This window comes from Callithrix jacchus, chromosome 5, assembly GCF_049354715.1.
Source record: "Callithrix jacchus isolate 240 chromosome 5, calJac240_pri, whole genome shotgun sequence".
Classification (NCBI taxonomy): domain Eukaryota; kingdom Metazoa; phylum Chordata; class Mammalia; order Primates; family Cebidae; genus Callithrix; species Callithrix jacchus.
The window spans coordinates 40,650,600-40,677,008 of NC_133506.1; the positions used below are offsets into that span (position 1 = coordinate 40,650,600).

The following is a 26,409-nucleotide window of genomic DNA, read 5'->3' on the forward strand; positions in this document are numbered from 1 at the left end:
CTTCACCAAGCCTAGCAAGGTGCCTGGCAGAGAGTGCTTAAGAGAAGCTGCTCTGACGTCAGTCAGCCTGGCTTCAAGCCCCATGTGGTAGGCAGAATAGCCATCCCCACAAAGATGTCCACGTTTTAATCCCTGGAACCTGTGATTATGTCACCTCACATTACAAAAGGGTCTTTGCAGATGTGGCTAAGATAGAGAGCCTGAGATGGGATGATTATCTTTGATTATCCAGGTCATGCCAATATAATCAGAAGGGTCCTTATAAGACAGAGATGGAAGAGTCAGAGTCAGAGAAAGAGATGCACTGATGGAAACGGGTTGAAGTGATGTGGGGCCAGGACCGAAGGAATTCAGGTAGCCTCTTGAAGCTGGAAAAGGCCAGGAAACAAAAGCCACCGGAAGGAATAAAGCCTTGCCAACACATTTTGGACTTCTGACCTAAAAACTGTAAGGTAATAAATTTGTGTTGTTAGGCACTCAATTTGTGGTAACTTATTAGGGCAGCCATAGGAAACATCCTGGTTCAGTTTCTTACTGGTTATGTTACTATTGGAAACTTAACCTTTCTGTGCCTCAGTTTCCTCATCTGTAAAATGGGGATGATAAAAGCAATAATTCTTATTTCATAAGATGGTTGCAAGGATAAAATGAAAATCAGTTACAATAATGCCCAACACTAAATATGTTAACTACTTAACATATTTGACAGCATGCAGAAGAGTGGTGGCAATCACCTGCAAATCAGTTACAATAAAGCCCAGCACTAAATATGTTAGCGATTACTGTAAGAATAGTTAACGGCTACCATTAATTGAGGGCCTGACAGGTACCAGGCACAGGTCACATGCCTTAGAACAAAGTCCTTGATTCTCCCCATCACCCTTGGGGGTAAGAATTTCAGTCTCTACTTTGCGGATGAGGAAACAAACACAAAATAACTTTCCCCAAATCACTCTAGGACTGGAAGCATTTTAAACTCCGTGGTTTCTTGCATGCACCTGGAAAATGGTACTGGTTTGTGTTCTTTGCTGATAGAAGTGCTTTCGGAGGGGCTGGGAGGGTGACAGAAGGAAGGCACCAGGCTGGATAGACAGGGGTCCCAGCTGATACCTCCTCCTCTTCCCACCTAGTGCAGGAGGGAGTTAAAATCGGGCAAAGCTCATTTATCCACTCCCACTCCATCCATTTAGGGTTCAATTACTGCCTCTCGGTTTCCCACCAACGCCACCCCACCCCGCACCCCTCACCAGTGCTCAGCCCTAGCAGTTTTTGAGCCAGATTTGGGGCACCATGGGATAGGCCTGGCCGGAGAGCGAAGCGTTCAATCCGCGGGGGAATGGGGTGGCGCAAACTTGCTCAGACCCCAAGGATTCCTGTTGAGCCCCCTCCCTTCCCGCAGCCTGCATAAGGAGCCATCTGTTCTCCGCTGAACAAACAAGCAGGGGAAAACGGCGCCCCCGCGCCCGACCCCCGCACAATGCGCCTTTCTCCAAGGAGACGCCGCCCGGGCGCCAGCAGAGCGTGCTCCGTCTGGCTTCCCCTCCCCCTGGCGATGCAGCAAGACCCAAAAACGGACCCGGTGGAAATCAGATTTTTTTTTAAGAAAAAGAAAACAAACAAATCCAACAAAGAACTGAGAACAGCATGCGGGGAAGGCGTGCCGGTCTAGCACGTGCCCCTTCCCCCATCACCCGCTATCCCCGTGACCCCCGGAGTCTGCCTTCTGGTCCGGGCGAGGCCAGCTCAGCGCAGCGCTGGAAGCTCGCCATCGCCTCCGCCCGGACAGCCCAATCCCGACGGGCCCAGGTTCTGCCTGGCCCCGGCGCCCCAATGGCGCGCAACTGGCACGGTCCGTGGGGCCGCGCCCCAGCCCGAGTGTCCCTCACTTATGGTTGGCCAGATGGTTCTCCAGATCCTCCAGGCGCGCGGTCAGCTGGGCCAGTGAGCGGTTAAGGAAGCCGCTGGGGTTCGCCGGGGTCCCTTCACTTTCCCGCCAGCCCGGGCCACCAGCCCCAAAGGATATGGTTCCGCGTCAGGTTCTCGAGCGCCCCCAGCGTGCGGCCCTCGAATTCCACTAGGCTTTCGCATTCACATGGGCTCCGAAGCTCTGTCCCGGCGCTGATACCCTCCTCTGCAAGCCAGGCACAAAGGGTCAGGGGGATGAGAAATTGCTTTAGCCTTGGCCCACTGATTTCCCTGCACTGGGCCTATGGTTGAGTATATGGGCTTTGGATTCAGAGAGACCTGGGCTGAGTCCCAAGCTAAATAGCTGTGAAATACTGAGAAACTCACTAACCTTTCTAAGCTCGGTTTCCTCGTCTATAAAATGGATATAATGAAAGAATGTACGCATCAGTGGCTTCGAGGATTCAGTCACCTGTGTATGTGTGCGTGTGTGTGCGCATGTGCACAACTTACAAGAGTGTTTCTCAAACCTTAATGCTCATTGGAATCATCAGGAGAGCTTGTTAACATATAGATTCTGATTCAGAATGGAGAAGGAGTTCAGAAGCTACATTTCTAATAAGATCCCAAATGATGCTGATGCTTCTGGTCTGTGGACCCCACTTTGAGGAGCACTCTCCAAATAAAGTTGTATGCAGTGATGGAAGTGTTCCATACCTGTCCTATCCGAAGCAGTAGCCACAAGCCACATGTGGCTGTTTAACACTTCAAATGTGACTGGTGCCACTAAAGGTCTAAAATTTATTTTATTTCAATCCATTTTAATTAAATAGGTATCTGTAATAGCTACTGCCTACCTTTTTGAAAAAGCACAGATCTAGAACACTGCCTGGTTCAAGTAAATACAGCAGGGGTCCCCAACCCCCAGGCCATGGACCATTACCAGCACATCACATGGACCAGTACCAGCCCGTGGCCTGTTAAAAACTGAGCCACACAGCAGGAGGTGAGCAGCCAGCAGGCAAAGGAGCTTCACCTGTATTTCCAGCTGCTCCCCATCACTCCCATTACAACCTGAGCACCTCTCCTGTCAGATCCGTGGCATTGTTAGATTCTCATGGGAGCACAAACCCTATTGTAAACTCTGCATGGGAGGGATCCAGGTTGCAGACTTGTTATGAAAATCTAATGCCTGATGATCTGTCACTGTCTCCCATCACCCACAGATGGGACCATCTAACTGCAGGAAAGCAAGCTGAGGGCTCCCACTGATTATACATTGTGGTGAATTGTTTAATTATTTCATTGTATATTACAATGTAATAATAGAAATAAAGTGCACAATAAATGTAACGTGCTTGAATCATCCTGAAACCATCCTCCCCACCACCGTCATGGAAAAATTGTCTTCCACAGAACCAGTCCCTGGTGCCAAAAAGGTTGTGTACCACTGCTTTATAGTGTATTTCAACTAGATCAGTGATTCTCAAAGTGTGGTCCTTGAACCAGCAGCATCAGCATCATGTGGAAATTTATCGGAAATGCAAATTATCAGACACCACCCCAAACATACTGAATCAGAAAATCTGGAGTTGAAGCCAGAAATTTGTGTTTTTAAAGGTCCTCCAGGTGATTCTGATGTTCCCTAATGTTGAGAAACCACTAATTCTGATCCAACTCTATCTCCCTATACATCTTAACATCTTGAGGGTTGGGCAGGAGAACTTATAATTAAAATTGGCACATGTTTTTCCTTAGCAGCACATAATGGTGAATCTTAAAATGAATGGTATCTTAGATTCACTAAATTTCTATAAGCATGTGCCGTTGTTAAGATTACAGGGAGGCCAGGCGAGGTGGTTCATGCCTGTAATCCCAGCACTTTGGGAGGCCGAGGCAGGTGGATCATGAGGTCAGGAGTTCAAGACCAGTCTGGCCAAGATGTTGAAACCCCGTCTCTACTAAAAATACAAAAAATTAGCCAGGTGTGGTGGTGGGCGCCTGTAATCCCAGCTACTCGGGAGGCTGAGGCAGGAGAATCGCTTGAATCCAGGAGGCAGAGGTTGCAGTGAGCCAAGATCATGCCACTGCACTCCAACCTGGGCAACAGAGCCAGACTCCATCTCAAAAAACAAAAAAAATTACAGGGAATTACTTTTAAAAAAATGCTACAACAAAAGTACCTTAGGAATACAAAGGAAAAGGATTACAAGTAGTGAAGTAATAAGTCCAATGCCTGCCCTTTAGCCTTCAACAACTGTAATGATTTAAAAGTTGTCTCTTCATCTTGGTCTTATATGTACTGTTGACAAACTTCTGTAAGTCTTGTTATTAACAACAATTCAGCAAAGACCCCTAATTTAACAGATGGAGAAACCAAGGGTTGGAGACAGGAGACAGTGATACCACCATTTGGTAAAGAGCCTTGACCACAGAGCCCAGACTTCTCTTAGAACTCTAGAGCTAGAGGTAAACTTGGGCAGCCAGTGCCTCCTCTGTTACAGAAAAGAAAAGTTAAGGTAGGGGTGGGAGTAAGTGAATTGTCCGAAGTCACACTGCGGGGCATGTAAGAGTCAGCACAGGAAGAGCCCTGAAAGGGCAGCTAATCCAGGAACTTGGACTCCACAATTATTAAAATTAGCTGGGAGGGGGGGTGGCGGGGTGGGGTGGGGTGTGTGTATTTGTATATGTATATACATACACTTTTTTTGAGACAAGGTCTCACTCTGTCACGAAGCTGGAGTGCAGTGGTACAATCTCAGCTCACTGCAACCTCCACCTCCCAGGTTCAAGCAATTTTCCTGCCTCAGTGCCCGCCTCCATGCCAGGCTAATTTTTGTATTTTTTAGTGAAAACAGGGTTTCACCATGTTGCCCAGGATGATCTTGAACTCCTGATCTCAAGTGATCCACCCGCCTTGGTCTCTCAGAGTTCTGAGATTACAAGCATGAGCCACTGTGCCTGCCCCTACAACATATACTTAAAAAAAAAAAAGACAGATTCTCCAGATCCAGATCAGTCCTACTTAATCTGTTTTCTGGAGCTGGAGCCTGATAAACTGGAAGAAGAGTTTTCACATCTTAAGCCTGGGTTAATGTCTAAAGACCCTAGGGTAAAAGTTACCCTGGAGACATTCCCTATATCACCTAGAGCACAATACACGCAATTCAGGAGCCACCTTCTCCTCCACAAGTAGAGTTAGTCTTTTTCCTCAGCTGAGCACCAGATGATGAAGCAGAAGAATTGCACTTGTGAGCTACATTGCTCCCCCCACCAAAACAAAACAAAATGAAAAACAAACAGTCCTGCGTGTGCTAATAAAGTATAGTATATTAGTATAGTATAGTATAGTATAATATAATATAGTATAGTATAGTATAGTATAATATAATATAGTATAGTATAGTATAGTATAATATAGTATAGTATAATATTGTATAGTATAATATGATATAGTATAGTATAGTATAATATAGTATAGTATAATATAGTATAGTATAATATGATATAGTATAGTATAGTATAATATAGTATAGTATAATATGATATAGTATAGTATAGTATAATATAGTATAATATAGTATAGTAGAGTATAATATAGTATAGTATAATATAGTATAGTATAATATGATATAGTATAATATAGTATAGTATAATATGATATAGTATAGTATAGTATAATATAGTATAGTATAGTATAATATAGTATGGTATAGTATAGCATAGTATAATATAGTATAGTATACTAAAGTATACTCAGTCCTGCCACTTTGCCAAGTTCATAAGGTTGAGTTCTAACATGTACAGGGGATATATGCTGTGACTCCACTTACAAATGCTGTCTGGTGTGCCTTCAAAAAAATTTTCCCAAATTATTCTGAACTTCCACTGTTTTGGGGGATGGGTAGCTTAGTCTAGGGTTTCTTAGACTTTAATATGCTTAGAAATTACCTGAGAATCTTGGCGAGGTGCAAATTCTGATTTATTCAGTCTGGAGAGCACCAGAAATGTTTCAGTTCTAAGAAGCTACCGGGTCACCACCCTGCAGCTGGCCTGCTGACCACATTTGGAGGAGCAAAACTCTGTCTAGTGAGCCCAACCTCTGGCTATGACTACAAAGAAGGTAGGGGGTGACTAGGAAGGGGAGCTATCAGAGGGTGGGCAATGAGAGAGAGGAAGAGTCCCGAGAGAGGTGCTCTCACCTGGGCAGATGCTGCCTTTGAGGTTCTCCAGCAGGTGTGTCATGGTGCCGAAGTCCGGGGCATAGGACATGTGCTGTTCTGCTGGCTCCGAGGCGATCTCGCGCAGCTCCGCCTCCACCGCCTTGCCCACGCCCACGGCGTACATGACGATGCCTACCGGGCCAGGGACTCAGAGGGTGCCCCAGGCCTCGGAAAAGCTGCCTCCCCGCGTCTGACCCAAGCCCAGCCTACCGTGTCCCATGGCAAGCTCACCTTCTTCTTTGGCACGCGCTGCCCACACCGAGATGTCATCCTGGGAGCGGCCGTCTGTGAAGACCAGGCCAACGCGAGGCACGTTGAGGGCACGGGGCCGCGCACCCTGTGCCTCGGAGAAGCTGTGCTCCACCATGTGCCGCAGCGCCAGCCCTGTCATGGTGCCGCGCTCCATGTACTCCACCGCCAGGACCGCCTGCTTCACCTCGGCTGCGGTGCCGTAGCGGCCCAGAGGGAACTCAGTGCGCACGCGGCTGGAGAACTGCACCAGCCCCACACGCGTGCCCTCGGGGGACACATCCAGGAAGTCCACAATCTGGTTCACGAAGCGCTTCACCAGCTCGAAGTTTTGTGGACGCACGCTCTTGGAGCCGTCAACCAGCAGAACAAGGTCCACGTGGCCTTCCCGGCACCCTGCACGGCCAGAAGAGCTTGAATTGAGGGACCGGATTCTTGACTGGCAGCAGCTGTCTATTCATCTAGTCATTCACTCGCCAACATTTGTTATATAACAGACAAAATTTCCTGAGTCTTTGCTGTGCTGGGCAGTGTAATAATTATCGCCATCATCACAACCACCACTATCATCATCATCATCATCATCATCGCCCTTGACATTTATTCGGTGTTTAGAACAAACCAGACACTCTGCTAAAAGCATCTTTTTTTAACAACAATTGTAATAATGACCACAATAACTACCATTTATTGATCATCTACTATGTATCAGGCACACTTCTAAGCACTGTACCGATATTAACAATAATAATAACAAAAACATTACTCACTGACAGCTTGCCATGTGGCAGGTACTCGGTGAAGGGCTTATATATATTCTCAATCCTCCAATAAGTTTGAGTGTTGTCCCCATTTTCTATAACCTAAGGTTCTGATGGATAAAGTGATTGCCCCAGATTTCATAGTTTGTACTAACCTAGCCAAGGCAGGAAGCCAGGTCTGTCTGACTCCAAAACCCATGTTCCTGAATCACTCTACAATGCTGCCTTCCCTATTCTGAGCTAGGACCAAAGTGGGTTCAACAAGAATTAAAACATAATCCTGATCAACGAGGACAGAGCAGAGCAAGTCAGACATGGCATATGCTCTGGTCAAGGAAAGTGCTAGAAGAGAAGAGCATGTGGCCAGGCACGGTGGCTCATGCCTGTAATCCCAGCACTTTGGGAGGCTGAGGGAGGTGGATCCCCTAAGGTCGGGAGTTCGAAACCAGCCTGACCAATATGAAGAAACCCCATCTCTACTAAAAATACAAAATTAGGAGTGGTGGTGCATGCCTGTAATCCCAGCTACTCGGGAGGCTGAGGCAAGAGAATCTCTTGAACCTGGGAGGCGGAGGTTGCAGTGAGCCCAGATTGTGCTATTGCACTCCAGCCTGGGCAACAAGAGTGAAACTCCGACTCAAAAAAAAAAAAAAAAAAAGAGAGAGAGAGAAGAGCGTGCATCAAGAAGATTGGTGTGTGTGTGTGTGTGTGTGTGCAGCACAGGGGGGTGTTGATAGTTATGCCATCTAAGGTCAGAAAGCAGGCCCTCATTAGACACATATCTGCTGGCACCTTGGTCTTAGACTCCCCAGCCTCCAGAAATGTGAAAAATAAATGTTGTTTAAGCCACCCAGTCTATGGTACTTTGGTATAGCAGAATAAACTAAGACGGTCTTGAAAGATCAGTAGGAGTTTGCCAAGGCAGTAAGGGACAGTCTAGAAGGTGGGATGCAGCACATACAGAGGCATGCAGAGCTCCAGACACATTCAGGGAGGGGCAGGCCAGTAAGACTGAAATGTTCAAGTGTGGCAGGAGGTGGGCTGATGGAGCTGGCTGAAGCTAAGGCAGTGGTTTCAAAATTTTTATCACAGTCCACAGCAAAAATAATAATGAGAATACATATAGAACTAAAGTTTCAAGAATAATATAACTATTTCTACAGGCAGTAAACTCTATGTTGTCTTCCATTCTTTATTTTTTTTAACGTTGGTTGTAACCAAGTAATTTGATTTCATTATCCATTAATGTGGTTTTGCTCACCATGTGAAACACTTAGAGCTCAGTCATTTGATCTTTCTTCTGTAGGCATTGGTGAGCCACAGAAGGCTGATGTGCAAAGGAGGAGTGTGATCAAATATATATTTTTAAAACTAACATTGGCAGCTGAGTAGAGGATTGTGGGGAAAGAGATGGAGGCAGGGAATGGCATCCCCTCCAATGTCACCCCCACAACACACACACACATTCACACCACAGCCTAGGGGCCACAGCAAGGGCAAAGTCAAAGACACTCAGAATGTGGGCAGTGGGGCAGAAGCAGACAGAACACCCTCCCACCCATCACTCACTGCTGCAGCTCTTGCCATCTGCCTGAAGTTGCCGCCCCTCAGGGCACAGGCAGCGGTAGGAGAGGCCCTCGCTCACACACTGGAACTCACAGCCATGGTCCACGCCATTGCAAAGGTCCCGGACTTAAAGGAGAGACAGGGCAGAATGAATCAGGATGAATCCCACCAGCTAAGATCTCTTATCCCTCCCACAAATGTAGGAAAGCCCTCCTCACCCTGACAGCTCCTCCCATCGGGCTGCAAGTCATGGCCCTCCCTGCAGTGGCACCGTGGTCCACCAAGGGTGCTAACACACTCATGCTGACAGCTATGGTTCCCGAAGCTGCAGTAGTCAATGGCTGGCCAGAGGGAAGAAACAGCAAGATGTCACCTCTGACTGGAGCCCTCGGAGGCCACAGTCCTGGGTGTGGCAGGAGGGCAGGGTTGTTGCTCACCCCTGCAGCTCCTCTGATTTTGCTGGAGTACAAAGCCAACTTGGCAGCGACAGAAATAGGAGCCAGGGGAATTGACGCAGTGGTGCTCACATCCATGGGTCCCTTCAGCACACAGGTCAATGGCTGAGGAAGAGATGAGGTCAGTCCATGCCCAGGGCTGCCCTTCTCAGCTCTGGTAGCACAACCACCTAAAGAAATTTCTTTTCTTTTTTTTTTTTTTTTTAACCAAAATCAGGTGGAATAAGAAAGTTTTAAGAACACCTATGCCTGGGCCCCAACCCCAACAATCCTGACCTAATTAGTCAGGGCCCCTGTCCTCAAGATGCTCTCTGACTTACAGAGGACGGGTTTGGCCCACTTTGCCTGTCTGCGCCTCCATTTTACTATTTGCAAAATGGGAATATAATGGAAGAGAGTGATTACTATTTACAGCTTCCTTCTGTGGAAGATGGGAAACTATTGCCCTGTTGAGCATATTGATGTTCTGGATATGCAAAGATGGCCAAGAGCTGGACTGAAGAGAGGATAATTACCCTGTATAAAAAAGTGAGAATTGGCTGGGCAGCATGGATCACGCCTGTAATCTCAGCACTTTGGGAAGCCAGGATTGGCAGATCACTTGAGGTCAGGAGTTCGAGACCAGCCTGGCCAACATGGCGAAACTCCATCTCTATTAAAAATACAAAACTTAGCTAGGCATGGTGGTGGGTGCCTGTAATCACAGCTACTAGGGAGTTTGAGGCTCAAGAATCACTTGAACCCAGGAGGCGGAGGGTGCAGTGAGCTGAGATCGCAGCATTGTACTCCAACCTGGGCAACAGAGCAAGACTCTGTCTCAAACAAAACAAAACGAAAAGACAGAAACAAGTTTGGGAGGTGGTTTGGAGCCAGATAGAAGACTAGCCTGAAAACAGGGAGAAAGAGGAGCAGAAAGCATACTGAACTGTGGGCTCCCACCAGGGACTTGTGTGACCCCCGGGCAATACCTTTCTTTCTTAGGCCTGTAAAGTGATGGAGGTGTGCTTTTACTGCCAAAGGCCCTTCCAGACTCATTGGTCTGATGTTGGGGCAATGGGGAGCCAAAGAAGGTTCAGGAGCAGTGTGATTGTAAGGCAGGGGTAGCTCTCACCCAAACAGCTCTTGTTATCTGCTGCTAGCTTGTAGCCCCGGTAGCAGGCGCAGTGGAAAGTGCCCCGGGCGTTGACACACTGGTGCTGGCAGCCATGTCTCCCCTCAACACACCAGTCCTTCCCTGAGGACACACAGGACTAGACTCAGTAGAGAACAGATAGGCAGAAGCCTCCAACAAGAGAGAGCTGAGTGGGGATGGGATCAGAGGCAGGCATCACCCTCAAATGGCTTTCAGAGGGAAATAACTCATCTGAGAGGGGTGTACCAGGGAGGAGGGCTTAGGGAAAGAAGGGCTTGAGGAGCCCCTGCGAGTAGACTCAGAAGAGGGGGCACCCAGTTAGACATGTCATTGGGATAGAACAGGACTCCACAGGGGCAGGAGTGGGTAGGGAGGTGGAGAGGTGCTAAATCAAGGTGGGCGGAATAAACTCAAAACGTGGCTAGAACAGATCTTGCAGCATTTGTGGAAGGAGCTAAGATGATAATGGGAGGAGCCATCCCCATGAGGGAAGGCCGTGACCCTTTGGAGCAGCCGATCAGCTTTGAGAATCGCTGGTTCCTTGTGTACAGGGGGTTGATGCTGGAGTTTGACATTAAGCCTGCGGAAAGCTGTGGCGGGCAGGGCAAGAAACTATAAGTTGCTCCTTGTTGATGGAGCCTGAGCAGAAGTGGTCAGAGCTGAAATCTGAAACAGTCTGCGGTAGGTCCGAGCAACTCTACCTGGAAAGCGCGGGGCCACTCCGAGGGATGGGATTTACTGTGGTAGGAAAGGAATTCAAGCATTTGGATTGAGAGTTGGAGCCTCTCTCCAGCACTCTCCTAACTCACCACACAGCCGGCCCTGGAACTGCAGGCCGAACTCCTGGATGAGATCGAAGGACTCTACGAGGAAGACGTGCTCCTCCAGCGGGGGCGATGCCATGGCGCGCAAGGAGCCCACGTCCGCGCGCTGCACCCCCACCGCGTAAATTTCAATGCCACGGGCGCGCGCCTGCGCCGCCACCTCTGCCACGCGGTCCTGAGGCCGCCCGTCCGTCACGATGACAGCGACGCGCGGCACACGCTCCTCCGGCGGGCGCGCGCCCTCAGCCACGCTGAAGGCCACGTTCATGGCGTACTGGATTGCCAGTCCCGTCATGGTGCCTTGCGCCAGCGGCACCAGGTCGCGGATGGCGCGCACCATGTCCTCGCGGCGAGAGAAGGCGCGGAGAGGGAAGACGCTCTGCACTTGACTCGAGTACTGGATCACACCAACGCGCGTGGCGTTGGGACCCACGTTCAGGCCACGGACAAGGCCCACAAGGAACTGCCGCATGGTCTCGAACTCGAAAGGGCGCACGCTGCGGGAGCTGTCAATCACGAACACCAGATCCAGGGGCCCAGTGTGACACCTGGGACCTGCGGGGAGATCAGGGAAGACTCTCCTAGGTCAGCAAAACCTTACCTCCGAGGAGATTCCCCCAGGGAAACTCAGGGGAAATGCCGCAATTCCGGCATAACCGCGCCCAGCACAGCAAAGGCAGGTTAGATAGATGCACTCACACGGCATGTGCCTGGCACCTGGCCTAGGAGATTGCACGAATTCCCTCATCTCACAGCCCTGCGGGCTGTTCCGAGAAGGTATTAGCCATTGATGAGGGGGCAAGGAAGCATCACAAACTCAAAGCCTGCAGGGATCAGGCAGGCAACATGGGTGAATTGGTTGAGTTAGGACGGCGGAGACCCAAACAGCCTGAATCACTCCTAAATTGGGCAGGCAGCTCCATCCAAATGCTGCCATGCACCTGCGAATTGGATCTTAACAGATCCCTGGCTTTTTCAAGAGAAGTACCAAACAGGGATTTTTATGTAAAATTTCCTGGGTTTTCCATGTTTTCAAATAATTTTTCCAAATTAAACATCCCATGGGCAGGTCTGCATGTGCCCCAAACTAAGCTACATTCTACAGATGAAGAAACTGAGGCCCGGAGAGGTGAGGCGGGGAACTTAAACCCAGTCCCTTATGTTCCAAAGCCCTTGCTTCCCTCTCCCCAGCAGGAGGAGCTGGCTGCAGAGGGAGGACCTACTTCGGCTCCCCTCCTCCCACTGGTGAGGGCTGGGCCCCAGCTCACCTGCAGACTGGAGCTGGGTTTCCCAGGGCAGATGAAGGAGCAGCAACACAAGCCAGCAAAGGCCTCTCATGGTGCTTGGGAACAGAGAAGGGAGGTGTCAGAGCCTGGATGGAGGAATGACAGAGCTCTTATTCTGGATGATAAGGACTTGGAGGGGGAAGAGAGTTGTGGGTTTATTTTATTACTAATTTCTCTATTTTTGTGTATTTTTGAAATTATTCAGAATTAAAAATTTTTTATCACAGTGGGATTACTGGGAAACACAAGGTTTTGTTTGTTTGTTTGTTTTATGTTTTAATGGAGTCTTGCTCTATTGCCCAGTCTGGAATGCAGTGGGCAGGATCTCTGCTCATCGCAACCTCTGCCTCTCAGGTTCAAGCGGCTCTCCTGCCTCAGCCTCCGCAGTAGCTGGGACTACAGTCTCCTGCCACCATGCCCAGCTAACTTTTGTATTTTTAGTAGAGACGGGTTTTGCCATGTTGGCCAGGCTGGTCTCAAACTGAGGTCCTGACCTGAGGTAATCCTCCCACCTCAGCATAAGCCACCACACTTGGCCCACAAGAGATTCTTTGTGAAACTGCAGAATAGTAAATAAGAATAGATACATAGACACAAATATACAAAATTTAAACAGGAAAAAAAAAGGCCTTTCTTAAATGTCAGGCACAGTGTTAAATGCTCTTCTCACTTTGTGGCATTCAATCCTCTCTGCAATTGTAAGACTAAGGCTGTGATTGTCCCCATCATATAGATGAGGAAACTGAGGCTCAGAAAAGTTAATGGCTGCTGCCTACAGTCATTTGGCCAGAAAGTGGCTGCGGCAGGAGAATCTCACACCTGCTGGATTCTGTGAGCCAGCCTGGGCGTTGGGTGCCTCTCCTGCCAGGCGAATCTCTGCAGACAGAAGCCCTTCCCCACCTCGGCCCACTCCCCTACGCACACAAGAAGCTTCTGTGTGGCTGACTTCGCAACTCGCCAACTCCCCTATACCCCTCCACACACACAAACAGAGATACGCACTGCCCAGCTGCAGGCGGCAGGGAGGGCTGAGCGTGGTGGAGCGGCAGCTAGTGTAACAAAACTCACCGCGCAAGAGAACGCGCGGCTTGGCGCCTGTTTCCCGCCTGCTCTCAGGAGCGACCGCCAGGGGGCGCCCGAGATGACAGGGGGCGTGGGAAGCCCACATCTGCCCAGCAGGTGCGCCCACACCGAGCAAACAGCGGGCCAGGGCCCAGGGCCTTGGAGATAAGACCTGGACCGGATATATCTCGCGCAAGAACCGGGGAGCAGGAGTGTACAGGGTTCCAGCGACAGCAGCACTGGACTCGCCCAGAGGGCGGCGGGTAAGCGGCTGAGGCCAGGTGGAGCCGCTATGGACCCTGCAGGTGAGCTCACCCTCCCGCGGCCCCGGAGACGCCCAGTGAGAACTACGAAAGACCCCCCCACTGTACAGATAGAAAAACTAAGGCCCAAGAAGGCAGCCCACCGAGCTGCAAAAACAGGATTAGAACCTAGGGTTCCTGGTTCCCCTTCTCGCTTTTGAGGCCCCCTGGCGCCTAGAAGTCTTTAAACCTCTTTTCCTTCCAGTTCCCACCCCACCCTGGCGCCCCATGCTGAAGCTGTGTTAGCCATTTATCTGTTGCTGTTTCTTGGCAGAGAGGGCCAGCCGCCCCTAACCCAACCGCAGCCCCGCCCCCACCCCCAATTCCGTGAATGCGCCTATTCTGAGCCAGGCCTGTGCCTGGCTCCAGGCGGCCTTCTTGTCCCGGATTCTTCTCCCCTTTCCCCTCCCAGGCTTGGTAGAGGAACAGAAATCCCTTTGGCAGGGCCAGTCGTGGGAGGGTGACTAAGCTGGATGTGGCAGCGTTGGTGGAGGTGGGAGGGCGGGGAACTCTTCGCTACCTTGGGCCACGGCAAGGCCAGCATCCCTGGGCAGCATGAGGAGCCTCTGCTACCCGCCATCCTTTCCCACTCAGAGACATCTCTGGGTCCCCAAAACTTGGTTAAGGTTCCCCTCATCCTGTTCCTGGCCTGAGCCAACATCTCACCTGGCACCTGCCTCCACCCCAGGAATCCTAGAAAGTCAAAATAGCGACTACCCAAAGTTCATCACCTTTCCAAAGCCCTCATTTTACAAAGAAAGAAACTAGGTCCAGAGAGGGTGGTATCTTGCTGAAGGGCACACAGCGATGTCGTGGCGGGGTTGACACTAAAACCCAGGATTCCTCTGCAGAGTTCATCCTTGTGTCTAAAAGATTCAGAGATGCCCTAAGGTGAGGTTGAGGGAGAGGACCAGGAAGGGATGAGAGACCTGTAAATCATTTCTCAAATGTCCCTTAGGGACATTTCAGGGGGTTCCTGGAGGGATGGATGAGAGTAGAAAAGGGATGACCCTATTTTGATGGCCTTGCTGGTGGGGGCTTGATTTCAAAAAGACCTTGCAGAAGTGGGGAAGGGTACTGCGGGTCAGACAGGGCACCAGAGGCCATGCCTCTGCTAAAATACAGTCTCCTGATCTGGCTTAACACCTACTCCCCTGCAGACCCTGCAGTGGCTCCCAGCCCTTTGACTCACCTGAGCCTGCGGGACAGATCAGAGATGCAGCTGCAGAGCGAAGCCGACAGGCAAAGCCTCCCAGGCACTTGGACCAGGTAACGGTGTGGCAGCGTGCCCTAGGTGGGGACTGCCAGGCTACTGGAGCACGCAGAGGCAGCAGCCGCATTTAACCCAGGGCTGGCGGTGGGGAGGGGAAGCGCAGGCTGCAACCCCTCCCACTGGCAGGGAGGGATTCCCCCCTTCCTCCTGAGGGGGGGCAAACCCAGCACCCCCTGCTCCTACCACCCTTGGAGCTGCAGACCGGGCTAGCTGCGGGCCAGGCTGGAATTTGGCTACAGCGGGAGACAGGAGACTGGGGCAGCCACACTCCGGCAGCCGGAATGCGTTGGAAGCTTAGGAGGCACTTCCTTGAGGAGAGCCCCAAGGGGTGGAGCGGTCCTGGCTGTGGCTGCTGACTGCCTGGCCTGGCTTTGGAGGGTGCGGTCCTACACTGTCCCCTCCAGGAGTGGGGAGAGACTGGGTCCTGCCAAGAGGATAAAGGGCTCAGAAGGACAGCCTCAGTGTTCACGGCTCTCCTTGGGCCTCAACGTGCTAACCCCCCACATCTCTCCCCACCGCCACTCCTCTACTCACTCCCTGCAATTGCTATGGCATACCCACTCACACCGATCCAGACCCCCAGGTTGGGGAACCACCAGGCCTCTAGGCTCTAACCTGGCTTGCTCCGCAGAACCCATATTCTCTGCCTTGACTCCTGTAATCGAGGGAAGGAAAGCCCACACAGCAACAGACCCCTTCTCATGGGAGAAAGGGAGGAATAAGGCTTTGGCCCCAGAAAGGCTCAGATTCCCCCACGTCACCCCCCATCCTGGGGATGAGGTTTGGGGCCCTTTCCTGTTTGCAGGCAGGAGGCTAGAGAGCACCCCCAGGCCAGGAGCCCAGCAAAGGCTCCCCCATCCCCCCACCCCTCACCCCCACACCCTGCTTCCCTTGGGTGGGGAAGCTTCATCTCTACCAATGCCATCAACCCTAAAATACTCTTCTCCATCCCAAGGCCAGTATAAGTGCAGCCTTTGTGTCACAGCCATGTGTCCCTATGGCCCTGGACTCCAATGGGCAAGACGCCAGACCTGCAGAGTGGAACCTGGGCGGTCCCGTGGGCTCTCTGCAGGCCTCATTGAGCACCTCGAAGCCTAAATATTTAGCCTACAATTTGCAGCCTAGTCCCCTCCTTACCTAACGGCTTCCTCTTCCCGACCCCATGGGGGCAGAATGTAGAGCAGCCCCACCCTTCCCCACTCACTCTAACCCCCTGTCCACCTCATTTTGCTCAACCTGAGTGCTTGGACCCTGTGCTACCCTGACCCTTGGCTGTCCCTCCTGCGGCCGGTCGACCTGCCTGCCCGCCCTCCACCCTGCAGGTCATCCCCAGAGCACGCCACCATTCTGCGGGGAGGCGTGCGCAGGTGCCTGCAGCAACAGTGTGAACAGACTGTGCGGATCCTGCACGCCAAGGTGGCCCAGAAATCCTATGGAAATGAGAAGCGGTAGGTGCCTCGGTAGCCCCTCCCATGTCTCTGCAGCTGTCCACCCTATGCACCCCTGCATCCACCCACTGGGCCTCCTTTAGACCCAGAGGAGGCCTCAGGACTGAGATCTCAGCTATTAGTCAACCAGGGGCCTTGTCCCTCAGCCACCATTAGCCCCCACTTTGGTCTGTAGTCCCACACCAGGAGATTCCCTGTGGATCGCCTGTCTCCACTCATTCACTCATTCTCCCATTTATTCACTTGTTCGTTCATTCAACAGCTACTTACTGAATGTTTCTCATGTATGCGCCAGGCTCTATGGGCACTGCTGGGCACTGGGCATGCAGCTGAACAAGACAGAGACAGCCCCTGCTCTGTAGTCCACACTCTCACACAAGTGTGGAGGAGACAGACAGTAAACTCCCCACAAATCAGTAAACAAGATACTTGCAGATTATGAAGTGCATTAGAAGGAAAACTGAACAAGGCCATTGATGGAAACTGAAGGCAGAGAGTACCTTAGCTAGAAAGGCCAAGGAGGTTGAGAGACCTTTTGGGAGGTAACATCAGAACTGAAACGTGAATGTTAAAATGGAGCCAGGCTGGAGAAAATCTGGGGAAAGCGTGCTGCAATTAGGAGAAACAGAAGGGCTGGGCGCAGTGAATCACGCCTGTAATCCCAGCACTTTGGGAAGCAGAGGCAGCAGATCACCTGAGGTCAGGAGTTCAAGACCAGCCTGGTCAACATGGTGAAACTCCCTCACTACCACAACTACAAAATTAGTCGGGTGTGGTGGTGGGTGCCTGTAATCCCAGCTACTCAGAAGGCTGAGGCAGGAGAATCACTTTAACCCGGGAGGCGGAGGTTACAGTGAGCCAAGATCACGCCACTGCACTCCAGCCTGGGCAACAAGAGCAAAACTCCGGAAAAAACAAAACAAAACAATAAGGTTTGGATATGAATGGGGTTTACAGTCATGAAAAAGCGTGGGAGAGAGCAGGAGGAGTAAACGAAGGTTCTGCTGGGTTTACGCTACTACCTGCTGTGCTTACAGGAGAGCCAAGTGAACATGGATGCACGAATCCAGCTCTCACTTATCTCCGCAGGTTCTTCTGCCCCCCGCCCTGTGTCTACCTCTCGGGGCCCGGCTGGAGGGTGAAGCCGGGGCAGGACCAAGGTGAGGGCGGACTCAAGGGCTGCCGGCCGCCTGCTCAGTAGGGAGTACCCCGAGGTTGGGCCCGGGAGAGGGGCGGTTCGCAGGCGCAGTCTCCCCGCGCCCTCTGGTGGCGAGCGCTAAGCTTGCCTGGCACCTGCGTCCTTCCGGAGTCCTTCCAGAGCCAGTTCGCGTCCCTTTCCAGCTCACCAGGCGGGGGAGACCGGGCCGACGGTCTGTGGTTACATGGGACTGGACAGCGCTTCCGGCAGCGCCGCGGAGACGCAGAAGCTGAATTTCGAGCAGCAGTCGGACTCCAGAGTGAGAGCGCACGGGAAGGGGTCGGATTCCTGCTCCCATCCCTGCCTCTCCTGGGAAAGGAGGGCTCTTTTACACCCCTCCCAAAGCCAAGAGATCCGTGGGGAGACCGGGAGGCCGGGGTCCCGCGTTAAGGCCTAGCCTGAGAGCGTGGGTGGTGGAGCTTCTGGTCACCTCCGACGGGGCGGACGTCCGATGTCTGGGAGAGGTTGGTTCATCCGACGGCAGAGGGCTGGGATAAGACGGCCCTGTCCCCGCGAGTCCCTTAGGAATTCGGCTGCACCAAGACCCTGTACATCTCGGATGCAGACAAGAGAAAGCACTTTCGGCTGGTGCTGCGGCTAGTTCTGCGCGGGGGCCGGGAGCTGGGCACCTTCCACAGCCGCCTCATCAAGGTCATCTCCAAGCCCTCGCAGAAGAAGCAGTCGCTGAAAAACACCGACCGTGAGCAGGGCGGGGCCTGACCGCGGGCCTGGGCGGGGAGGTGCAACCAAGCCCAGAGCGGCTAAATTGGGGCACGGAGGTGAGGGTAGGCTGGACTATAGGAGTGGGGTCAGAGTGGAAAAGATGGAGTCAGAGCTGAGAGAGGAAGGGGTCTGGATGTGTGCGGCCCAAGCCTGGGGATGAGAAGAGTGGGAGGATGAAAAGCAGAGAGGAAAGGGACGGGCACCAAACTCCAGGATGGGAGTTGGGGTCCCAGAGCAGAAAAAAGTTGAACTAGGCAGGAGCTGAGCTAGGCAGGCAGGGATTGAACAAGGGACAGACTAAAAGTGACATAGGCGGGGCGCGGTGGCTCATGCTTGTAACCCCAACACTTTAGGAGGCCGAGCTTGGGGGAATCACTTGAGCCTAGGAGTTCAGGACCAGCCTGGGCAACATGGCGAAACCTCATTTTTTAAAACAAAGAAGGAAGGAGGGAGGGATGGAAGGAAGGAAGAAGGAAGGAAGAAAGGCAGGAAGGAAACAAGGAAGAAAGAAGGAAGGAAGGAAGGAAGGAAGGAAGGAAGGAAGGAAGGAAGGAAGGAAGGAAGGAAGGAAAAGAAAGAGCTGGGCATGATGACCGGCGCCTGCAGTCCCAGCTACATGGGGAGCTGAGATCAGAGAATCGCTTGAGCCCAGGAGGTCGAGGCTACAGTGAGCTGTGATAGCACCACTGCAGTCCAGCCTGGGTGAGAGGGTAAGGTGCTGTCTCAAAAAAAAGGGGGTGTTTTAATTTTGTTTCCTGAACTGAGAGATATCCAGGCAGCAAAAGGAGCAGACAAATGTTCTGAAGCAGGACTGTCGCTGGTACTACAGTCTTCATGCTTTGGGGCCTCACTCTCCAGCCCGGCCCATGTGTGCCACATTCTCTTCATGGATCTCAGGGGATCCCTCCAGGCGTGAACTGTGAACTGTGAATGCCCAGTGTGTCTAGGCCATGGGCATATTAGCCAGGCTGGCACAGGAAACAGAGGATTGGAAATTATCTGGAAAGTCCAAGGGACCAAGTCAGGCCAGGGCAATGCACTGGCTGCACCCCCTAACCCTGACCTTAACCCTGACCCTAACCCTCACCCTAAACCTCACCCTAACCCTGACCCTAACCCTCACCCTAACCCTGACCCTAACCCTAATCCTGACCCTCACCCTAATCCTGACCCTCACACTCACCCTCACAGTGTGCATATCCTCCGGCTCAAAGGTCTCCCTCTTCAACCGCCTGCGCTCCCAGACCGTCTCTACACGCTACCTCTCTGTGCAGGATGGGGCCTTTGTGGCCAGTGCGCGACAGTGGGCTGCCTTCACGCTCCACCTGGGTAATGACATCTGCAGCCCCTGGGGCTGGGCACTTCCCATACACTAGCTTATTTAACCTTCGCCATGACTCCTTAAGGAAAGTCAACTCTGCCCCATGTGATTAAGGCTCAGAAACACAAAAAGACTTGACCACAGTCCCCATGAGTTGGTGACTGATACAAGCTATTCTGACTCCATTATCCGTGCCCTTTCCCCTCATATCAACTAAGCTGCCTGCCCCCACCTCTGTCCCTGGGGTGGACATTTGTGAGGATGGCCTCCAATGACCCCTCCAGAATTAGACCCTTCAGTCTTAGCTGCTCCCCTGAGTACCACCCCTTCCCATAAGGCTAATGTGTGATGTGAGGAAGAGCCAGAGGCAAGAAGACGGAGTTTATAGCAGAAGCTTTGGGGCCCCTGAAAACCTTGCCCCTTCCTTTGTTTGACCCCCAGCTGATGGGCACTCTTCCCAAGAAGACTTCCCACCGCGAGAGGGCTACGTTCGCTACGGCTCCCTGGTGCAGCTCGTCTGCACAGTCACTGGGATCACATTACCCCCCATGGTACAGGAAGGGAGGGCATGCCTGGACGGGTTCCCTGAGATCCACGCAGAGAATGTGGCACACGTGGGCTGGGCTGGAGAGTGAGGCCCCAAAGCATGAAGACACCTATTCTCACTCAGTCTTTTGTGGGACCAGACAGAAGTCAAAGGGCAGGAAGAATCCACTAGTGCCCGTGTGGCTATTGGAGTAGCAGAGAGCTGGCTGGGAGGGCAGCTTCTGGACGCCCGGGCACCTTGCCATCACTCTTCCTACCACCCTTTCACTGCAGATCATCCGTAAAGTAGCCAAGCAGTGTGCGCTCCTAGATGTGGATGAGCCCATCTCCCAGCTGCACAAGTGTGCATTCCAGTTTCCAGGCAGTTCCCCAGGAGGGGGAGGTACCTACTTATGCCTTGCCACAGAGAAGGTGGTGCAATTTCAGGTAAGAAGCAGAGAATACCAGCACCAAGTGTCCTGGAAAGTGAGAATACAGAGAACCACAGAATGTAGGGTCATCATCGTGGTCATGATTGCCACTTCCTGAGCAATACTGCCTCCCACGGAGCATTGAAATCATAGACTCCCAGGACAGAATCATAGGATGTAGAAAAATAGAAGTAAGTCATAGTATGAAGCAATATTCCTTCCTAAAGTGGTTTAGAGTCATATAATATTGGGACTCTAGCCAGGTGTGGTTGGCTCACGCCTGTAATCTCAGCACTTTGGAAGACTGAGGTGGGCGGATCACCTGAGGTCAGGAGTTTAAGATTAGACTGGCCAACATGGTGAAACCCTGTCTCTACTAAAAATACCAAAATTAGCTGGGCGTCGTTGCAGGTGCCTGTAATCTCAGCTACTCAGGAGGCTGAGGCAGGAGAATGGCTTGAACCTGGGAGGCGGAGGTTGCAGTGAGCTGAGATCGCGCCATTGCACTTCATCCTCAGCAATGAGAGTGAGACTCCATCTCAAAAAAAAAATATATATATATATATATATGGATATAAAATTGTAGAATGTAAATAAAAATCATAATAGGTAATAGCAGAGAATTATTAAGCAAAGACTATTCAAAGCATAAAGACACAGAATGTAGGAAATTACAGAATGTGGAAAATAATAATTATCATTAAGCAGTATTACTCCCAAAAGAATATTATCATAGAATGTTAGGAGATAGAATAATATGTGGAAAATAGCTAGTATTATTCCTTTCCAAAGAATATTCCTTCCTGAAGGAACAATATTCCTTCCCAAAGAATATTAAAATTGTAGATTAATAGAGCATAGAATTGCACAATGTTAAAAAAAATGCCACATGGAATTCTAGGATCCCAAGAAAAAAGATCCTTAGAAATCAGCTAGCCCAAGCTGGGCTCAATGGCTCATGCCTGTAATCCCAACACTTTAGGATCACTTGAGGTCAGCAGTTTGAGACCAGCCTGGTCAACATGACAAGACCCCATCTCTATTAAAAATACAAAAATTAGCTGGGTGTCATGGCACACACTTGTAATCCCAGCTACTCAGGAGGCTGAGGCAGGAGAATCACTTGAACCCAGAAGGTGGAGAGTGCAGCAAGCTGAGATTGTGCCACTATACTCCAGCCTGGGTGACAGAGAGAAAGAGAGAGAAAGAAAGAGAGAGAGAGAGAGAGGAAGGAGGGAAGGAGAGAGGGAGGGTGGGAGGGAAAAAAAGGAGGAAGGAAGGAAAGAGAAGGAAGGAAGGAAAGAAGGAAGGAGGGAAGGAAGGAAGGAAAGAGGGAAGGGAGGGAGGGAAGGAGGGAGGGAGGAAGGGAGGAAAAGAGAAAAAAGAAATAGAGAAGGAAGAAAGGAAGTAAGGAGAGAGGGAGGGTGGAAGGGAGGAGGGCTGGGAGAGAGAGAAAGGAGGAAAGAAAGAAAGAGGCAGAAAAGGAGGGAGGTAGGGAGGACGGCTGGGGGAGAGAGAGACAGAGAAAGAAAAAGAAAGAAAGGAAAGAACGAAGGAAGGGAGGGAGGGAGGAAGGAAGGAAGGAAGGAAGGGGAAAGAAATCAGCTAGCCCCACGAGCTTACTTAACTCTAAGTGAGAGAACTTAAGGGCACTGTCCAAGCTGAAGGGACAAGTAAATGCCAGAGCCTGAGATTGGTATCCAGTTGGTCTAGTGCAGAAGCCCATGCGCCATGCTGGCTCCCCAAGCTGGTGGCCACCATGAGAAGCTTCGGCCTGGTCCCCTCGGGTCTCCTCCCAGGCCTCTCCCTGCCCCAAGGAGGCGAACAGGGCTCTGCTTAACGACAGCTCTTGCTGGACCATCATCGGCACCGAGGCGGTGGAATTCTCCTTCAGCACCAGCCTGGCGTGCACGCGGGAGCCCGTCACTCCGGTGCCCCTCATCAGCACCCTCGAGGTGAAGCTGCGCTAGGGGCGTTGGGCAGGGGGTACCTGCCTGCACTGGGTGCCAGTGGGAGGAAGGCAGCAGGTTCCCGCCCTGCTTGATTCTTTCACCTCACCTGGTCCCACCTTCCCCCAGCTGAGTGGCGGGGGCGACGTGGCCACGCTGGAGCTCCACGGAGAGAACTTCCACGCGGGACTCAAGGTGTGGTTTGGGGACGTGGAAGCAGAAACCATGTACAGGTACGCAGTGGGGAGGCAGCAACCCTGGACCCCGGGGAGCGCTGGCGGGGGGACGGCTCACGCGTCAGCCGAGTCGCCGCAGCCCTCACCCTGGTGCCCCACCCCTAGGAGCCCGCGATCCCTGGTGTGCGTGGTGCCGGACGTGGCGGCCTTCGGTAGCGATTGGCGCTGGCTGCGCGCTCCCATCACAGTGCCCGTGAGCCTGGTGCGCGCCGACGGGCTCTTCTACCCTAGTGCCTTCTCCTTCACCTACACCCCGGAATACAGCGCGCGGCCGGGTCCCCCCAGCGCCCCCGAGCCCGCCACCGGCGCCGACGCGCTCCTGGAGAGCATCCACCAGGAGTTCACGCGCACCAACTTCCACCTCTTCATTCAGACTTAGGCGCGCCCGGGCGCCGGGGCTGCCCACTGGGGAGGGCTGCATCCACGCCAGGCGCGGGGACGTGCTTCTGGGTCCTAGGCCCTGCTTCCTTGCCCCTTTGCTGCAGAAGGGCAGCTGAAGGCTCACCCTGGAAACCGGGCCTGGTGGCTCTTACCCGGGTCACTCCCTGATCCTTACACACCCAGGAAGACACAACCGGAGTGGCGCGGTCTTGGTGTCCATCTTGTGTGGCTCTCCTGTCTTCATCTCCTCTCACTCTGTCTCTAAACCTCTCTCTCTCAGTAACTTCATCTATAGATCTATTTGTGTGGTCCTGTCCCTCTGTCCTTTTCTCTCTCCAGCTCCCCCTGCCTCTCACACACAATTTCACATCCCGGGAGAAGCCAAGTCTGGAACATTTACCCTCCAGGCATCTGTGTCCACTCTTGAAGAGAAAACAGCTTCACACACTCAGGCATGGGGTGCAAGCTCTTGGGATGCCAGGACCCTGGAGCATTAGGTTCTGCCTGGAATATTAGACCCCCCTGGAGCACGGGGTCTCTCTGAGCACTGGCTCTCACCTGGGGCACCAGTTCCCACCTAGAGCACTGTGCCCTGCCCTGGAGCACAAAGACCTGCTCCTCCCTAGACTCTCTCTGACTGTGGCCAGGCATAGCACTCTTGCCTGTGTTTGCTCCCTGGCCTACAGCTTTGGTGGCTGGGCAGGTGCCTGGGACAGTGAGGAGGTTTTGCCGCCTTAACTGTCCCCCCAGTCACTTCTTTCACAGACCCAGCCGGATGCAGTCCTGAGGATCGGGGTTAAAATCAACCCCTATCCAAGGCAGAGTTCGGTCTGTATGGGCCACTGCCCCAAGTGTGCCTCCCGCCATCCTCACACCCACACACCAAAAAGGGGACCTGCATGGAAAACAAATAACCAGAAGTCTGATGGAGCAGAGAGCCTACCTTTTTGACCTTTTCTGGAGGAGGAACAGCATTCAGAGGCAGCTGGCATCCTGAGTTCTTGTCCCTGCCCTGGGGATGTTACCCTACTATCTCTCCATCCCAAGCAAGGGTGCAGCCCAGGCCCAGAGGTGACCACAGGACCCTTTCAAAACCAAGTTTTCCCTGGATAACCCTGGACAGAACTCCTGGGATGGACTAGGCGATAATGTAGCTGAGAGAGGGGCCTCTCAGCATGGAGCTGATGGACAGAATCACAGTCTATTCCTCACCAGCCTACCCGCCATCTACCTAGTCTGTGCTTTATAGGAAAGAAGAAAAAAAAAGGCAGAACACTGGCTTGGGCTATTGGAATCAAGGACACAGATAGGTATCCTGGGTGCCAGCCACCTGTACCAGCCTCTGGTGGTGCCTGATGGGAAAACTGGTCTGAAAGGTGGGTTCCAGGTCCTAACCCTCTGGAAAAAAGCTTGAACTCCTAAGAGCTCATTTCCTGTAAAACTCCTCCCCCAGAGTATGGAAAGTCCCATGAGAAAGAAGACACTAACAATACCCAGAGGAGAGGAAATGGGGTATACTCTTTAGACTTCCCCAAGTCTTGACTAAGTTCCATCATCTGCCATCAAGGCTGCAATCCACTGTGAAGGGTGAGGAAGAAGCCTGTGGCCCCTGAATGTGAATCTTGGCTCAGGAATGCAGGGAATGGGTTGAATGGGAAATATCCCTGAAATGAGTGTGGTCCGTGGCAGCATTGAAGCAGACAGCCATGTGGAAGGAGGCTGGGAAGAGTGTCATAGTACACCACATGGGGAACTGGGGCTCAGGCGCTCATCATCCAGCCCTGCCCTAAAGTCTTCCTCTACCACTCGCCAAAGCAGGAGTCTCAGAAGCCAATAATCTAAGTTGGACCAAAACCCCAGGACCAGCCACAGAGCTCTTAGTCCTCACCCCTCCCAAAGGATCCTGTAGTGTCACCAGGATATGCATCTGGAAGTCTGTGGCCAAAGCTCAAGCCCTGGACTACCTTCTGAGTTCCAGCTGCTGAAACTGTCCTTGGAGGCTTCGCTGCATTGAGCCTGAAGCCATCTAACATCAAACCCCTTTCCCTCTCCACCTGCCTTGCAGCACCAGCTCTAGCTCCTTCCCCCGCACCACCTGGTCACCCAGGACTGAGGACCCCACCTCCCCTTCTGCATTACAATAAGCGTCCTGTTTTCCTCTCCCTCCAGTTCTGCCCTGCCAGGTCTATGTCTCCTCTTCCAAAATTTCCCAAACTACTCCAGGTAGAACCAGCTATATGATTTGTGGGGCCCAGTGTGAAATAGCCCCTTGTTCAAAAATTACTAAGAATTTTAATTTGACTGAACACAGGATCTGGGAAGAAAAAAAAAAAAAAACCCAGGTGAGGTGGCTCATACCTGTAATCCCAGCACTTTGGGAGGCCAAGATGGGTAATGAGGTCAAGAGTTCAAGACCATCCTGGCCAACCTGGTGAAACCCCGTCTCCACTAAAAATACAAAAAATTAGTTGGACATGTTGGCACACGTCTGTAATCCCAGCTACTCAGGAGGCTGAGGCAGCAGAATCACTTGAACCCGGAAGGCAAAGGTTGCAGTGAGCTGAGATCGCACCATTGCACTCCAGCCTGGTGACAGAGCAAGACTCTGTCTCAAAAAAAAAAAAAAAAAAAAAGAAATTTCAAGACAGCCACAGGAGATGATGAAACCAAGCGCAGGGCCCCTCCAGTACAGGTTGCACGCCCATGAAGCCAGCCCTGGCCCCAGGCATTTTTCTTATATTCACACAGAACCACATTGGGACCATATGGGCTGCCCACTGTGGCTCAAAGGTTTTGCGTACATGCCCATTGTCCCCTCTAGGCTGTCAGCTTCATGGGGAAAGGAGCTCTTATCTCTGCATGCCCTAAAGGGTGCATCCAGATGCTTTGCATGTTGAGTTGATGTCCAATAAACAGCGAATTGCATTACATTGCATTGGTGGATATTTATATATTGCTAAAGCAAGGTGAAACCAGCAGGTGGCACTGTTCTCCACCCAAGGATTAAATTCTCCTTTTCTTTATATTTAAAAACCGGGCCTCAATCCCAGCACTTTGGCAGGCCAAGGCACAAGGATAGCTTAAGCTCAGGAGTCGAGACCACCCTGGGCAACATAGAAAGACTCCCACCACCCGGCCATCTCTACAAAAAATTTAAAA

At 51.9% G+C, this 26,409-nt stretch overlaps 2 protein-coding genes across 5 annotated transcripts; one reads left to right on the plus strand and one right to left on the minus strand.

The window, feature by feature from the left end:
• Window positions 1–1,576: 1,576 nt before the first annotated feature.
• On the minus strand, window positions 1,577–15,321 carry MATN4 (matrilin 4). Of its 2 annotated transcripts, none has more exons than XM_035298696.3 (11): window positions 14,958–15,321; window positions 12,384–12,457; window positions 11,101–11,670; window positions 10,271–10,393; window positions 9,142–9,264; window positions 8,923–9,045; window positions 8,708–8,830; window positions 6,360–6,773; window positions 6,108–6,260; window positions 2,024–2,131; window positions 1,577–1,941 (listed from the first exon to the last, which is right to left on the minus strand). In XM_035298696.3, the coding sequence occupies exons 2-11, from the start codon at window positions 12,451–12,453 to the stop codon at window positions 1,883–1,885; spliced, it is 1,866 nt and encodes a 621-aa protein (XP_035154587.1). In that variant the 5' UTR covers window positions 12,454–12,457; window positions 14,958–15,321; the 3' UTR covers window positions 1,577–1,882. The 2 variants fall into 2 exon arrangements, with proteins under 2 accessions (XP_035154587.1, XP_035154586.1); XM_035298695.3 differs by having other exon boundaries at window positions 12,384–12,487.
• Window positions 13,674–26,180, plus strand: RBPJL (recombination signal binding protein for immunoglobulin kappa J region like). Of its 3 annotated transcripts, XM_035298698.3 has the most exons (12): window positions 13,674–13,768; window positions 14,926–15,034; window positions 16,361–16,486; window positions 17,576–17,646; window positions 17,828–17,943; window positions 18,210–18,384; window positions 19,599–19,736; window positions 20,170–20,279; window positions 20,548–20,700; window positions 22,484–22,639; window positions 22,763–22,866; window positions 22,975–26,180. In XM_035298698.3, exons 1-12 carry the CDS (start codon window positions 13,756–13,758, stop codon window positions 23,246–23,248), a joined length of 1,545 nt encoding a protein of 514 aa, XP_035154589.2. In that variant the 5' UTR covers window positions 13,674–13,755; the 3' UTR covers window positions 23,249–26,180. The 3 variants fall into 3 exon arrangements, with proteins under 3 accessions (XP_035154589.2, XP_078227877.1, XP_078227878.1); XM_078371751.1 differs by lacking the exon at window positions 13,674–13,768 and having other exon boundaries at window positions 14,856–15,034; XM_078371752.1 differs by lacking the exons at window positions 13,674–13,768; window positions 22,484–22,639 and having other exon boundaries at window positions 14,856–15,034.
• Window positions 26,181–26,409: the final 229 nt, after the last annotated feature.

What these genes read in the sequence shown, in the direction of transcription:
- RBPJL (XM_078371751.1), top strand. Translation starts at nt 14,871, where the DNA reads ATGCCTCTGCTAAAATACAGTCTCCTGATCTGGCTTAACACCTACTCC. An exon ending in AGCAGCAGTCGGACTCCAGA is followed by an intron (nt 17,944 to 18,209) that starts GTGAGAGCGCAC and finishes CGAGTCCCTTAG; the next exon opens with GAATTCGGCTGCACCAAGAC. An exon ending in GAAGCAGAAACCATGTACAG is followed by an intron (nt 22,867 to 22,974) that starts GTACGCAGTGGG and finishes CCCCACCCCTAG; the next exon opens with GAGCCCGCGATCCCTGGTGT.
- MATN4 (XM_035298696.3), bottom strand. Translation starts at nt 12,453, where the DNA reads ATGAGAGGCCTTTGCTGGCTTGTGTTGCTGCTCCTTCATCTGCCCTGG. An exon ending in GTTCCAGGGCCGGCTGTGTG is followed by an intron (nt 10,394 to 11,100) that starts GTGAGTTAGGAG and finishes GTGTGTCCTCAG; the next exon opens with GGAAGGACTGGTGTGTTGAG. An exon ending in CGATGGGAGGAGCTGTCAGG is followed by an intron (nt 8,831 to 8,922) that starts GTGAGGAGGGCT and finishes CTCTCCTTTAAG; the next exon opens with TCCGGGACCTTTGCAATGGC.